General features: G+C 46.6%; 1 protein-coding gene across 3 annotated transcripts; it reads right to left on the bottom strand.

The window, feature by feature from the left end:
* Nucleotides 1-106: 106 nt before the first annotated feature.
* On the bottom strand, nucleotides 107-15,340 carry PIGR (polymeric immunoglobulin receptor). 3 transcript variants are annotated; one of them, XM_056511139.1, is made up of 11 exons: nucleotides 15,140-15,286; nucleotides 11,638-11,733; nucleotides 10,151-10,480; nucleotides 9,684-10,013; nucleotides 8,787-9,110; nucleotides 7,635-7,949; nucleotides 6,132-6,252; nucleotides 5,542-5,666; nucleotides 3,510-3,611; nucleotides 2,577-2,698; nucleotides 107-210 (listed from the first exon to the last, which is right to left on the bottom strand). In XM_056511139.1, exons 2-11 carry the CDS (start codon nucleotides 11,717-11,719, stop codon nucleotides 109-111), a joined length of 1,953 nt encoding a protein of 650 aa, XP_056367114.1. In that variant the 5' UTR covers nucleotides 11,720-11,733; nucleotides 15,140-15,286; the 3' UTR covers nucleotides 107-108. The 3 variants fall into 3 exon arrangements, with proteins under 3 accessions (XP_056367114.1, XP_056367115.1, XP_056367116.1); XM_056511140.1 differs by having other exon boundaries at nucleotides 135-259; nucleotides 15,140-15,340; XM_056511141.1 differs by lacking the exons at nucleotides 107-210; nucleotides 2,577-2,698 and adding an exon at nucleotides 3,406-3,425 and having other exon boundaries at nucleotides 3,486-3,611.
* Nucleotides 15,341-15,584: the final 244 nt, after the last annotated feature.

Genomic DNA, 15,584 nt, shown 5'->3' on the forward strand with positions numbered 1-15,584 from the left:
GAACTGCATCCAACAGCATCAAAGCATTCCTGAAGCTGAATTTCGGCAGAAACCCAGAAGCTGAAGCTGCAGCAGCAGAGGAGCCGTGCAGGGGCTGCTCGCTGGGGCTCAGGGCAGCTCCCGGGGAGGGGACGCGGCGCTGCCCGGGCTCAGCTGGTGGCAGGCGGCCGGGAAGGAGGAGAAGGAGAGCTCAGCGTCCTCCCTGCAGCGCTGCAGGGACACGAGGGAACGGTCAGGGCAGCCCAGAACAGTCTGCAGGCTGGGACAGTGCGGCAGAAACAGGGCGTTTGGATAATAATAAATAATAATAAATAATAAAAATAAATAATAAATAATAATAAATAATAAATAATAAAAATAATAAATAATAAAAATAAAAATAAATAATAAATAATAATAAATAATAAATAATAAATTTCAAATAATAAATGATAATTAATAGATAATAGATAATAAATAATAAATACCAAATAATAAATACCAAATAATAAAAATAAATAATAAATAACAAATAACAAGTAATACATAATAAACAACAAATACTAAATAATGAATAATGAATAATAAATAATAAATAATAAACAATAAATAACAAATAATAAAAAATAAATAATAAATAATAAATAATAGAAATAAATAAAAAATAAAAAATAAAAAATAAAAAATAAAAAATAAAAAATAAAAAATAAAAAATAAAAAATAATAAATACCAAATAATAAATAATAGAAATAAATAATAAATACCAAGTAATAAATACCAAATAATAAAAATAAATAACAAATAACAAATAACAAATAATACATAATAAACAATAAATAATAAATAATGAATAATGAATAATAAATAATAAACAATAAACAATAAATAATAAATAATGAATAATGAATAATGAATAATAAATAATAAACAATAAACAATAAATAATAAATAACAAATAAAAATAAATAAAAAATAATAAATAATAGAAATAAATAATAAATAATAAATAATAAATAATAAATAATAAATAATAAATACCAAATAATAAATATAAATAATAAATAACAAATACATAATAAACAATAAATAATAAATAATGAATAATGAATAATAAATAATAAACAATAAACAATAAATAATAAATAGAAAATAAAAAATAAATAAAAATAATAAATATATAAAAAATAATAAATAATAAATAATAAATACCAAATAATAAAAATAAATAACAAATAACAAGTAATACATAATAAACAATAAATAATAAATAATGAAGAATGAATAATAAATAATAAACAATAAACAACAAATAATAAAAAATAAAAAATAAAAAATAAATAATAGAAATAAATAATAAATAACAAATAATAAAAAATAATAAATAATAGAAATAAATAATAACTAATAAGTAATAAATAACAAATAATAAATAATAAATAATAAATAATAGATGATAAATAATAAATAAATGATTTGGATAATAAATTAATATTATTCTGTAGAAGCTAAATTATTGTTTACATTTTAGTTTTAATGATAAATTTTAAGATTGCTATTCACACATTTTTTGATTGGTGTTCGATGCTGTTTATGTGCTGTGCACGAGTTTTTTAGGTTGGTCCCTGCCTAGAGCTTTGCCATCCACCTTTATTTTGGGTTTTCTAATCTTGGTGGGTTTGTTTTTTTGTTTTTTTTTTTTTTTTAATTTAGCACCATTTATATTTTAGTGGCTTTGAAGGGTTTTAACAAGTTGCATATATAAATATATATATATATATATATATATATATATATATATATATATAAAAAGGGTAAAAATAAATATAAATATAAATATATATAAAGGGTATGAATAAATATAAATATAAATATAAATATAAATATATATATAAATATAAATATATATATATATATAAAGGGTAAAAATAAATATAAATATATATAGAGGGTAAAAATAAAAATAAATATAGATATATATAAAAGGTATAAATACATATAAATATATAAGGGGTATAAATAAATATAAATATAAACATATATAAAGGGTATAAATAAATATAAATATATATAAAGGGTTTAAATAAATATATATAAGGGGTTTAAATAAATATAAACATAGACATATATAAAGGGTATAAATATAAATATATAAGTAAAGGTTATAAATACATAGAAATACATATAAAGGGTATAAATATAAATAGAAATATATATAAAGGGTAAAAAATTTATAAACATAAACATATATAAAGTGTATAAATAAATATAAATATAAATAAAGGGTATAAATAAATATAAATATATATAAAGGGTAAATATAAATATAAATATATAAATGGTATAAATAAATATAAATATATATAAAGGGCATAAATAAATATAAATAAATATAAATATATATAAAGGGTAAAAAAATAAAGGTAAAAATAAAAATAAAAATAAAAATAAAAATAAAAATAAAAATAAAAATAAAAATAAAAATAAAAATAAATGTATATCACGGGTATAAATGAAGCCCCTGGCAGCAGAGAGCCCTTAGGACGCTGCCGGGCTGTGGCCGCCCCTCCCCGGTCAGTGCCCCTCCTGCCCCTCTCACCCTGTTTGCCGGGGCTGTGTCCGCAGCGCTGTCCCGCGTGTCCGCAGCGCTGTCCCGCGTGTCCGCGGCGCTGTCCCGCGTGTCCGCAGCGCTGTCCCGCGTGTCCGCGGCGCCGGTGACCCCTGCGGCAGAGAGAGGAGGGGCTGGGGCGGGCGTGGGGCAGGGCCGTGCCCGGTGTGTCCGGCCGTGCCCAGCACTCACCGGCGGTGCCCGGGGCTGTCCGGCCGTGCCCGGGGTGTCCGGCCGTGCCCAGCACTCACCGGCCGGGCTCAGCACTCACCGGCCGTGCCCGGGGATGTCCGGCCGTGCCCGGGGTGTCCGGCCGTGCCCGGGGCTGTCCGGCCGTGCCCGGGGTGTCCGGCCGGGCTCAGCACTCACCGGCCGTGCCCGGGGTGTCCGGCCGTGCCCGGGGTGTCCGGCCGTGCCCAGCACTCACCGGCCGTGCCCGGGGCTGTCCGGCCGTGCCCAGCACTCACCGGCCGTGCCCGGGGCTGTCCGGCCGTGCCCTCGGGTGTCCGGCCGTGCCCGGGGCTGTCCGGCCGTGCCCAGCACTCACCGGCCGTGCCCGGGGCTGTCCGGCCGTGCCCGGGGTGTCCGGCCGGGCTCAGCACTCACCGGCCGTGCCCGGGGGTGTCCGGCCGTGCCCGGGGCTGTCCGGCCGTGCCCGGGGGTGTCCGGCCGTGCCCGGGGTGTCCGGCCGTGCCCGGGGCTGTCCGGCCGTGCCCAGCACTCACCGGCCGCGCTCAGCACTCACCGGCCGCGCTCAGCACTCACCGGCCGTGCCCAGCACTCACCGGCCGTGCCCGGGGCTGTCCGGCCGTGCCCAGCACTCACCGGCCGTGCCCGGGGCTGTCCGGCCGTGCCCAGCACTCACCGGCCGTGCCCGGGCTGTCCGGCCGCGCTCAGCACTCACCGGCCGCGCTCAGCACTCACCGGCCGGCCCCGCGGGGTTCTCCCGGGCGCCGCTCAGGTCCCGCACGCTCTCAAAGTCCGACATGCTGATGTTCGTCCTGTAGCTGCCCACGGACACCAGCTCTGCCGGGAGGAGGGAATCCATCAGGTATCGCTCAGGTTGGGGGGAGAGCGTGAAGGAACAAACCCGCTGTGCCAGGGGATGCTGCGGGCAAAGCCCACGGAGAGACGGGCTGTGATTGAGCCTGGACACCGGGAGTGGAGTCCTCTGGGTGGGTCAGTGACAGGAGCAGGGTTGGAGCTCTGGTGGGGCAGTGATGGGAGCAGGGTTGGAGCTCTGGTGGGGCAGTGACAGGAGCAGGGTTGGAGCTCTGGGTGGGGCAGTGATGGGAGCAGGGTTGGAGCTCTGGATGGGGCAGTGACAGGAGCAGGGTTGGAGCTCTGGTGGGGCAGTGACAGGAGCAGGGTTGGAGCTCTGGGTGGGGCAGTGGAGTTGCAGGGTTGGAGCTCTGGGTGGGGCAGTGACAGGAGCAGGGTTGGAGCTCTGGTGGGTCAGTGACAGGAGCAGGGTTGGGGCTCTGGGTGGGTCAGTGACAGGAGCAGGGTTGGAGCTCTGGTGGGGCAGTGACAGGAGCAGGGTTGGAGCTCTGGTGGGGCAGTGCAGGAGCAGGGTTGGAGCTCTGGGTGGGTCAGTGACAGGAGCAGGGTTGGAGCTCTGGTGGGGCAGTGACAGGAGCAGGGTTGGAGCTCTGCATGGGGCAGTGACAGGAGCAGGGTTGGAGCTCTGGTGGGGCAGTGATGGGAGCAGGGTTGGAGCTCTGGTGGGGCAGTGACAGGAGCAGGGTTGGAGCTCTGGTGGGGCAGTGATGGGAGCAGGGTTGGGGCTCTGGTGGGGCAGTGACAGGAGCAGGGTTGGAGCTCTGGGTGGGTCACAGGAGGAGCAGGGTTGGAGCTCTGGATGGGGCAGTGACAGGAGCAGGGTTGGAGCTCTGGTGGGGCAGTGACAGGAGCAGGGTTGGAGCTCTGGGTGGGGCAGTGACAGGAGCAGGGTTGGAGCTCTGGTGGGTCACAGGAGGAGCAGGGTTGGAGCTCTGGGTGGGTCAGTGACAGGAGCAGGGTTGGAGCTCTGGTGGGTCACAGGAGGAGCAGGGTTGGAGCTCTGGTGGGTCAGTGATGGGAGCAGGGTTGGAGCTCTGGTGGGTCAGTGACAGGAGCAGGGTTGGAGCTCTGGGTGGGTCACAGGAGGAGCAGGGTTGGAGCTCTGGGTGGGTCAGTGACAGGAGCAGGGTTGGAGCTCTGCATGGGGCAGTGACAGGAGCAGGGTTGGAGCTCTGGGTGGGTCAGTGACAGGAGCAGGGTTGGAGCTCTGGGTGGGTCACAGGAGGAGCAGGGTTGGAGCTCTGGGCGGGTCAGTGACAGGAGCAGGGTTGGAGCTCTGGTGGGTCAGTGATGGGAGCAGGGTTGGAGCTCTGGTGGGTCAGTGACAGGAGCAGGGTTGGAGCTCTGGATGGGGCAGTGACAGGAGCAGGTTTGGAGCTCTGGGTGGGTCAGTGACAGGAGCAGGGTTGGAGCTCTGGTGGGTCAGTGACAGGAGCAGGGTTGGAGCTCTGGATGGGGCAGTGACAGGAGCAGGTTTGGAGCTCTGGGTGGGTCAGTGACAGGAGCAGGGTTGGAGCTCTGGTGGGTCAGTGACAGGAGCAGGGTTGGAGCTCTGGTGGGTCAGTGACAGGAGCAGGTTTGGAGCTCTGGTGGGTCAGTGACAGGAGCAGGGTTGGAGCTCTGGGTGGGTCAGTGATGGGAGCAGGGTTGGAGCTCTGGGTGGGGCAGTGACAGGAGCAGGGTTGGAGCTCTGGTGGGGCAGTGACAGGAGCAGGGTTGGAGCTCTGGATGGGGCAGTGACAGGAGCAGGGCTGGAGCTCTGTTGGGTTATCAGGAACTGGGACCTTCCTGCCCATGCTGGTGTGGTACCAGAACAGCAGCTCAGCCCAGCACTTGGGTGTTGCCATAACTCAGTGCTGCTGCTGTTTCTGAGCCCACAGAGGCAGGGACTCACCAGATCTCTTCAGCTGCCTGTATTTGACAATGGCAAAAGCTGTCACAGCAATCAGGATCAGGCCAGCAAGAGGGCCCAGCACTAAGGCCAGAGTGTTGGATCCGTGGCTTTCATCAGAGCTGGAACTGAGGGAGAGACATCTCACTGAGAATGATACATGTGAAAATCCAGCAGGCTGAACTTGGGTAAGATGGTAATTCTGAGTGAGCATGGAGCAATTCAATCAATTAACTGGATTCTAGCACATAGAATAAAATTAAACCCAAATAAAAATATAGTCCTGAGGTCAGGCTGAAACAGCTACATCAGCAGTTTGGTTAAAAATATGTGAAGGAAAATTCTCTAATATTAACAGAAGTACTTTCAAATAGTTGCTTTGTACATGGAATGTCTAACAATTTCCTTCTTGTATTGGAGATTAATTGTGAGTCATCTTGCCCTTTGCTGTCACTTTTTATCTTCTCTGACATTTAGAGCGAAGTTCTTTGGGGACAAAGTTTTTTTGTGTGTTGCTAAACAACACACACAGGGTGTTCAAACCCAGTGGGCTCATGTAAACCTCAGAGAAAGGATAAATGGAGAGAACCAACCTTTCTGGGACAGCTCCTTTCCGCACCTCAGCATTGCTGTGAGCTCCTCCTGGGGGAACAGCTCCGGAGTCAGGGCTGGAATCCACATCCAGCAGCTCTGGGCTGTGCTTGGCATCGCTCCCTGTGGGGGTTAGAGAGCAGCACCATGAGAACTGGACACACAAACTGCTGGGGTGTGTTTGGTGGACATGGAGCTTTGTGGCTTTTGGCTTTCCATGAGAGGCTCCTCAAAATGGGGGCTGGAGACCTGAAATGCTCTCACACCAAATCATTTACTGCCTCTAATGTTTCCAGATCAAATTTTGCATCCTTGCTTTGCTTTTATTCCTGGCTCCTTCCTTTCCAAACGCTGTTTCACTCTGGCCATCACCCACTCAGGATGGGTAAATATCAAATACCCAGGGCTCGGCTCTTTCTCTGCTTCTAACCATATTCCTCCCCCCAAAACCATTTCAATTCCAAAAAAAGTGTCCAAAGCTGAGTCTAAGCCCCTTGCTGTTGGTGTCAGCCTCTCCTTGCTGGTTTCCAGTTTATTAAGATAAGAAATTCCCTGGAGCAAAATCTCTGAACTTGATAGATTCTTCACCTGCCTAAACTAAATGATGCTACACATTGTGACAGGAACAATTAATCAGCACAGGGTTAAAAGCAAAACTGGTGTGGAGAGAGGTGGGTTTTAGCCTGGGTTTTTCATGACTGGGGAGTCAAAACTTGAGTGAATGAAAACACCAAAGGCAAACTGCTCTGGGAGGCTGCAGGGTCACAGTGCTTCTGTTTAGAGCTGCTGCAGCCTAGTGGTGATGGAGAGACTCCCTCGGCACCAGGTGTGGGAAATGGGTTTGCAGAGAGTTCCCAGGGCCTGACAGAAGGCTCACACTGTGCATCTGTGCAAACTTCACTTAGAAATGCCATGGAATAGGAGAGATATTGTTGAGAGAAAAATGGAGCTAGGAAAAGAGTTTCATAGGGTGGCCTTGCAAATAAGACTTGTTATTTTGGAGAAATAGAACTATGAAAGATGCATTGTAACAGAACCCACGAGGGTGATTTTAGATGATTGGCTTTAAGGCATTTTACAGCATGATGTGACAAAAGCTGATAGGCCAAGAAATGCTTATAGTGTATTGTAATTGGGAATTATTTTATTTTCCACAATGATCCTTCTGGCCTGTGAGAGCCCAGTGTAGGAACTGAGGCTGCTGGTGGAATGAGCCACTTGAGCTCCTGCTGTTTCCCAGCCCAGCCTCCCCACTCTGACCTGCACTTCCAGCCCCCTCTGGCATCAAACCATTCCTCCTAAATCACCACCTGAAGATGAATTTGTAATTAGGAAATTGTCTGCCTCTGATTGTGATGGATGAATTATAACATCTGTACTGTCTCACCCTTCACATGAGACTGAAAATGGAATAAAAGTTTTTTAAAACACCTCCCAGTTTCCCCATCTCTGGGTCAGAAAAGGCCAAAATCCAAGCAGCAGGGACAGCCCTGCCCAGAGCTCACCTGTGCTCACCAGCAGCTTCACGGCCATGGTTTCCCCAAAGACCCCGTTGTGCTTCACCCCACACCAGTACCAGCCTGCATCCTCCTCCTGCAGCGGGTCAAAGCTCAGCACAGCTGTCCTGGTGGCCGTGTCACAGCTGGCAGCTGGCCCTGGCAGCCCCTGCTGCTGGGCTGGCAGCATGGTGCAGCCGGTGTCGTTCCACCTGCACCAGTACTTCTCGTAGGAGTAATACTGGCAGGGGTAGGAGCAGGTCAGATCCACCCTGGAGCCCACTCGTGCCTCCACTTCCTTCATCCCATTCAGTGCAGGTTCCCCTGTGTGTTGGGGAGGGAACAGAAAAATCTTATGAGTGCCTAGCAAGTAGTTCTGACACAACAGATGAAATAGAGATGTTGGCATCCTTTGACATAGATGCTGAAAACATGTGAAAGCTTGAGGCCTCTCCCTTTGTTTAGATGATACCAAATGCCACAAAAAATACCAAAGAACCAACAGACATCCTGTCCCAAGCCTGGCAGGAAAGGTCTGGAGACAAGGGTTATAGATAAGAAAGCCAGAAAACATGGTAATTTAGTAGTTTCTATAGGTTGCATGCAAATATTAGGCAATTAGTATATTTTATTAAATTGGTTAATGGAAATTAGAATATTCATCATAGAAGAATACTTATTGTATTGTGAAGGGGAAATCTCTCTCTTACCCCCTTGCTCTCATCTCTGACTTCTTACTCTCTTACTCTCCACACTCTCTCTTACACTCACACCCTTATAATAAACTACAAACCTGAAGAACAGAAAATAGTGAAAAGAGCTCCTGAGTCTGTCCAGTGACTGTCCAACCAACAACACAACCCCCACACGTGAGGGCAAACAGGACAGCAGGACTGCTGGGGCTGCTTTCAGTGTGAGGATGGAGCTTGGAGGGAAGAGCTCCTTGTGTTCCTAAATTAACACTAAAGATGCTGCTTGTGGTTCTTTCCTTGCAAGGCTTAAGAAATACTTCATGGGGATTTTCTGTGAATGCTTTCTCACAAAATTGGAACTTTCTGGGGTGAGTTCAGGCTTGGAGCTCTTCCCCAAAAAGCCAGCTGGCTCACTTGGGGTGGCTCTGTACCTCCTGAGCAGGCAGAGCTGCCAGTGCACGGCTCTTACCTTTCACAACCTTCAGTTCTGTTGATGACTGCTGCTCCTTCAGCTCGTTTGACATGCACCAGTAAAAGCCTTCGTCCTTGGCCTGCAGCTGGTTCAGGATGATGGTGACAGTTTTATTTTCAGGGTTCTCAAACATGGCCACTCTTCCGTCATAGCCGTACTTCACGAACCCAGAGTTGTCTATGATCTTGTCACATCCCTGGAGTCTCCACTTGCACCAGATCCTCGTGGAGGATTTCTTTAGGGGATCATAGAGGCACTCGAAGGTTGCTGAACTTCCAGTTTTTCCAGTTACTGTGGTCTTTAACTGAGGGAAATTCTTGTCTGTTGGTAAGAATGAAATGAGAGGCTGTGAGAGTGTCCATGGGGGACCCTCCCAAAAAAATCAACATTATCAGATCAAGCAAAGCTTCTGTGGCTGAAGGAAGGCCAGGCAAAGCTCAGGGGTGCAAACATCAAGAATGTTTGGTGGGAATTGATCTCAAAGGGTCAGTCAGGCCTTCCTTTTTCCCAAATTCACTGAGTGTTGTAGGCTTTGTGGACAGATATTCCAAAGCTTTGTTCCCTTTGCTAGAGGGACCATCTGCATCTGTCAGTTTGAGATTTAAGGAACTGGGGGCTTGAAGAGACAACTTGTTTGCCTCAGACTGGGGGATGGAATTAGTCTCCTGGAGTTTTGGGCTTGGAGCAGAGCTATCCAGTTCTGGGAAGGTGAAGTCTGGATACAAGCTGTATTTAGTGGTGGTTTAGTACCTTACAGGTGGTTAAATGAATAGAAAGATGGAGATGAGAGAATAGGATAACAACAAAGAGAAATTCAAGCTCTTGCTAAATAAAGTGAGACTGCTTGTGATGCTTCTAAAGGAAGAAGGTGAAAACACGCTGGGAACAGCTCACCCTCATAGACAAACACGTCCAGCTCCTTCGATTTTCCTTCCTTCCCATATTCACCAGCCCCACAGTAGTACAGGCCTGTGTCCTCCCAGTCCATCTGGGTCATGGTGACGCTGAACGAGCCTGGAGGCTCCTCGAAGGTCAGCAGAGCTCTGCCTTGGAAATCCGGATCAATCTGCTGGTGGCTGTTGACGATGTTCCTGCAGCCGTCCTGCTCCTTCTTGCACAGGTACCTCCTCTGGTCGGCTGTGTCCGCCCCAAAGCCGCAGGACACGGTCCAGGTGCTGCGGAGCTTCACGTAGAAGAGCTCAGCTGCCTCAGGAACGGGAGGGGCTGGGCGCAGAGACAGAAATGAAATTCCCTGAAAGCCCCCGCGGCTCCCAGGCACCGCACACGCCAGCGTTTGGAAGGGAGAGGGGGAAAAACCCAAAGAAAATGTTTTTTTTAGGGAGTGCCAAGGTCGTCATTACCTTCAGCGACACTGAGGGTGACTCTGTGGGACAGCCCTCTGCCGTTGACCCCCACGCCACACTGGAAGGTGCCAGCATCCCCCAGCTCCAGCTGGGAGATGTTGATCTGGAAGTTCTCAGCCTCGGGGTGGTCGCTCAGGGCCACTCTGCCCTGGTAGCCGGGGCTCACGTAGTCCGAGCTCAGCACGGTGCTGCACCTGGCGCCCAGCTGCCGGCACCAGTACTTCCTGTCGTGCCTGTTCACCGGCGTGGGCGGGTAGAAGCATTTCACGGTGACAGAGCCGCCCAGCACGCCGTGGACCTGCCGAGGGCCGAACACGGGGCTGGAGACTGCGGGGAGAACGGGCTGGGTGAGGCCAGCACACACTCACACGGCAATACCCGCAATAACACAACAGCACGCTGTCTTTTGTACCCTCTACAACGTTTACGCTGTGTTCATGGTTACAATATTTTTGGATACTGCTGGAACCAGGGAAAACGCAGCCTTGAAGCCTTGGGGTTCTCAGGCTGCTCAAGGACAAGATTTTATAACAATGATTAAACTGCTGGAGACATTTTGCACGAAGCATGTTTTCAAAGAGGTGTTGCCTTCTTGGACCAATGAGCCTTTTCTATCCTGTTATGCACAAACTGCCCTATTTAACTGTGCTGTTTTTTTAAATAAAATCTCTCTTTTGCTCCTCCATTATACACAGAACAATGTTGCAATATCCTTTCCACCAAAATGCAGCAACAATAGATCAGCATAACGTGCATTGGTGTAAAACCATCTACACCTCTGTTTTTCCCAAGACTTTTCTAAAGATACTTTTCCCAGCTGCAGGTTTTCTTTCCCACTTATTTCCTTCTCCTTCTTCTCCTCTTGGCCAACAGTCTGGATAGAATACTTTTCAGAAATAACCCTTATTCATGAACCCTCTCTGGCCTTCAGACCAGCAGGTGAGTGCCATGGGTGCCAGGTGTGCCCCCGTGGCAATGAGGGGCACCCGTGAGGTGAAGATGCTCCCCATGATGCTGTAACATTTTAGCTTTTGTATTTTTCAGATCCTGCACTGCATTCATGCTTACCTCCATATAAAGTGCTAACTTCACATTTTGGTCAGACAAAACAATCCCTCTGGGCCTGGAGCTCAAGGACACCCCAAATCCTCAGGGCCCGAAAAGTATAAACAAAAGTGAATTATGGGGGAATGTGACTTCATTATCTGAAGCTGGAATTGGAGAGTGAACCCCTGATATACAAATAAACCAAACTTATATCTGAGAAACTTGTGTCCATTGTCCATTTTGGGTGTAGCCTCTTGGGAGGCTCCATCTACCTGAAAGCTCTTCATTAAATAGATCCACTTTTATCTTTTTGACTTTGGCCTCTGTTTCTAGGACAGCCTGTTCCAGGCATCACCTAGAGCCTCCTCCTCCCCTCCCAGTGCCACCCCTGGCCCTTGGCCACCCCAAAAGCTGTGCCCCAGGCTGGTGACACTCACTGGCTGCCTTGGGGAGGTGTCTGGCTCTTGCAGACCCAGCTGGGAGCCAGGCGAGCAGGAAGAGGAACGCCAGTAAAGTCATTTTTCTTGCATTCCCTGGAAAAGACGTGGAAGGTCTTGAAGAATCACATTTGCAAAATGTTCATCAACTAATAAGTTTCGTGCTTGGAGGATATGAGGGTTGTGGAAGTAGAGAGAAATATGGTTTTTAATTGCTCCTGTTGAAGAACTGGATGGGAAAAAGGGAGCTGGTATCTCTGTTCTTGCCTGGGTTGCTGCACAGGAACAGGATCTCATCCCAATATTCTCTCTGGCACAGAATTCCTGACTGGAGCCTGGATTTAGTGACTCTCTCTGTTTCCCTGCTCTCTCCAAGGACACACAAAACAGAAAAATGGTGATATTTTCACCTCTACTTTTTCATTCTTTCCTCAGCTGCTGAGGAACTGAGTGAGCTGTAGGGATTTACCTCAGTTCTGCTCCTCCAAAAATCAGATTTGATGTGAATTTCCTGAGCACACCTCTTGGTCCACCTGCCTGTTCCAAGCTCACAGAAGCCACCCACGGGAGCTGATGAGAGGTGCCAAGGAAAATCCTTATGAACAATCAGAAGGATTTGATTTTAGGGCATCAAGTGACACAATTTTATTGAGGGTAATTCCCGGCAGAAGCAAAAACCTTTTATTTCCCTGTTAAGATGAAAGGTGTTCTGTTGTGCCTCTTCCTTGTATTGTGATTTCTCCTTGCTCAATGGCCACTTGTCCTTGGCTAATAATTAACTCACTGAGCATGAAAAATTCTCTTTCAAACACATCCCTGAAGTAGCCAGCAAGGCAAACATGACAAATTCTGCAGAAAGCAAACAACGTGGCACAAAGAGGGCCTTGATGTTTGCCCCTGACAGCTGTGCCCTGATGTCACCTCGCTGCCCTCCAGCCCGTGCTGCAAGCAGGACCCACATCAGCCTTGCCCATTTTGGCAAAGTTGATATAATACTCTGTAATTCTGATTTCTTCAAAAGGTTCAGCTGGTTTTGGGGTAACCTGGAAGGGTTACCAAGATCTCTGCCTACCCAAACCAGGGGTGCCTGAGCTCTGCACCACCAACCTGCAGCTCTGAGCTGCCTCCAGCCCTGTTTTCTCAGATCCTCTTAAAATACAAATGGAAAAATTACAATCTAGTGACCTTTTCTCTTGCTTTCCAACTCAGGACAGGTAATTTTTTTTGTTCTGTTGTCTTCATGTGGTCCTGAGAATGAATAACACTCTCTGTTTAGATTTGGTGCTGGGCTCTGCACCTTACTGCAGCTCCACTGGGTGCAAGGACATTTCAGTGCTGTGTGTGAAGTGCTGGGGAGGGCAGAGCCCCCTCAGCCAGTCCCACATCTTATAGATGTGATTTTAGTGTCTTTACCCTTTAAATTGGCTGATGGTCAATTCCAGGACACTCCTCTGGACCTGGCTGGGACCATCACCTTCCTCTCCAGTGCTATTTTATGCCTAAATTTTGGTATTTTCCAGGTTTCCATCAGCAGTGCTCTGTGGCCAGGCTGGCTCTTCCAAATCTCATCCATTACAAGAATTCCCCCATATTTCCACATTTGGCATTCTGTCAGTCCTAGGGAGAATTATGAGGATTTGGAAGAGACCAAACCTGAGCCAGCAGCTTCTCTGTCTGGGTATGGAACAGCAGAGTTCAATTCCCAAATTCTGCTGAATTCCTGCTGCAGGGATCAGCCCAGTGCAGCCCATTAGATATTAACTATTGCTCCTGACAATGACCAGTGTCAAGGTTGGGCCATGAGATTGACAAAACACAAAAGTTTAATTGTGACATTTGCCATTCCAGCCTGGGAGCCCTTCTGGCTTTTTGTGGAATGTTTGCTGCTATTAAAATAGTTGAGAAATAATAACATAGAAGTAATATATTGCATATATTCTGTATATTTTATATATAGGTAATATTTTCCCTCTCAAACCCTTGTAACCCAGGGGAAGCTGCTCAGATGAAAATTGCTGTAGAGAGGGTTGTGCTGTGAGGAGGTGCTGGAGGCTTCTGTGCCCAGAAAAAGGGCACAGCAACAAATTCCATCCTGCACAGGATTATTCCCATCTTCAACTGCCCATCAAGGTCACTGCTGATCTTGCCTTGCCAGGGGATTTATTTGCTGCAGTGGAATGGGGAAAAGCCACCAATCCACCCCATTTTCATGGGGTTAAGAATGAACTTCTAGATAAAAGATGGAGCTGACCCAAACACGTCAGAAAATAAACATTTCCAGTTCTGAGCAGATGCCTCCTTTACAATATTGGGAGAACAAGAAGGGGGCTCGCTTGGGGATGCAGTGAGCAGAAACACTCAGGTAGAACTTGCTGAAGATTATCAGGATTCACCAAGGAATCAGCAGTTTTTAGGAATGCCTGCAGTGCTTGGGACCCTCTGAACTAAGAATTTTGGGTCAGTTAAACATATGAGACACATATTTCAGAAAAGAAATCAAATAAACAGTCTTGGCAGTGACTGAAATCCCAGCTGAGATTGTGCTGCTGGCCCAATCTAATGCTCCTTTCAGCTGCTGGATCCACTCTACACTAACTGAGACTGATTTTATGTTCCTTCCAGACCCTCCATGTTGCTCGTTGCTTTTCAGATCAGACCTTCATGGTTCATTTGTTTCTTGGGCTGGAAAGTGAAACCAACTTCAGCACTATGAAATTATTTTAATTTAATTCTCCTCTGCCTGCACAGAGCAGGAACATCCCGTGGCCCAAGGGCACTTGTTCACCTCAGTCTGGAGGGGTGGATGGTGCCAGTGTGGATTCATTAACAATTAGGTGATGGTTATTTGTACTTCAGAAATGTATTAAATCTATAGGAATGTTCCCTTTGCAGAGGGGGGATTCAGGTGTGTAGGACCCACACCCTCACAGGGACAGGCTCTGCCAGGCTGCTCTGATTTCAGTGATTTCACTTGTAGGACACCACATCCTGTCCATTTATTTAAGCTTTAGGTTCAGTTTCTCTTCCTGTAACTGTACGAACTTCTCAGGGAGCTTCTAAAGCAGCTCCTTTAGGACACAACTGCAGAAATTCTCTTCTAAAATTTCAAAATTTGCCTATTGGGGTTCAAAAGCCAGTAACGACCTCAACCCGAGTCACAAAATTTAGATTACTACAGTAACATTTATTAACTGTTATTCCTTATGTTAAAACTTAATGCAAATATTGCAATGATAATTAATCTCGGTTTTTTTTCCCCCAGAAATTAAATATTTAAAAACTGCTGCAGAGAAGAAACTACAACTGTCACAAGCCTGTTCCTATGGTTCTTTCAGAAGAAATCAGCCTCCCACCAGTGAGCCCTGACATGAAACAGCTCCGAACCTGCTCCTGTGTGAGGAAGGGTCCTCAAAAGTGGCTCAGGACTCGTGTTCTTCCCCATCCCACCATGGCCCTACAAAAGTTTGTGCATTCCCCAAGGTGCCAAAGCAGCTTTACTCACACTCAGCCTCCTCCTGGCACTTCTTGTTTTTCCCCTCAGGGACCCAGGACCTGCGGTGAGTGTCCTGTGTGGCAGTGCCAGCCTGGTTTAAATACTGCTGCACCTCCAGCCCTGCATTCCACCTGTGCTGCCTTAAAGGAACCACAGCCAGCACAGCTGCCAGCTGAGCTCTGCCCAGGGGAGGGCCAGCAGTGCCCAGCCAATGCCCAGTCAATGCCAAATCATGTCCAGCCAATGTCCAGCCACTGTCCAATCAATGCCCAGCCACTGTCCAGCCAATGCCCAGTCAATGTCCAGCCAATGCCAAATCATGTCCAGCCAATGTCCAGCCACTGTCCAATCAATGCCCAGCCAATGTCCAGCCAATGCCCAATGTCCAATCAATACCCAGCCAATGTCCAGTCAATGCCAAATCAATACCCAGCCAATGTCCAGCCAATGCCCA

This window comes from Oenanthe melanoleuca, chromosome 26, assembly GCF_029582105.1.
Source record: "Oenanthe melanoleuca isolate GR-GAL-2019-014 chromosome 26, OMel1.0, whole genome shotgun sequence".
NCBI classification, from domain to species: domain Eukaryota; kingdom Metazoa; phylum Chordata; class Aves; order Passeriformes; family Muscicapidae; genus Oenanthe; species Oenanthe melanoleuca.

Bases quoted from the DNA above. Each gene is read 5' to 3' on its own strand.
- PIGR (XM_056511139.1), bottom strand. From the start codon at position 11,719: ATGACTTTACTGGCGTTCCTCTTCCTGCTCGCCTGGCTCCCAGCTGGG. The intron at 10,014-10,150 runs GTAATGACGACC...CTCTGCGCCCAG, and splicing joins CACCCTCAGTGTCGCTGAAG to CCCCTCCCGTTCCTGAGGCA. The intron at 6,253-7,634 runs GTGAGCTCTGGG...TAACCCCCACAG, and splicing joins GAAGCTGCTGGTGAGCACAG to GGAGCGATGCCAAGCACAGC.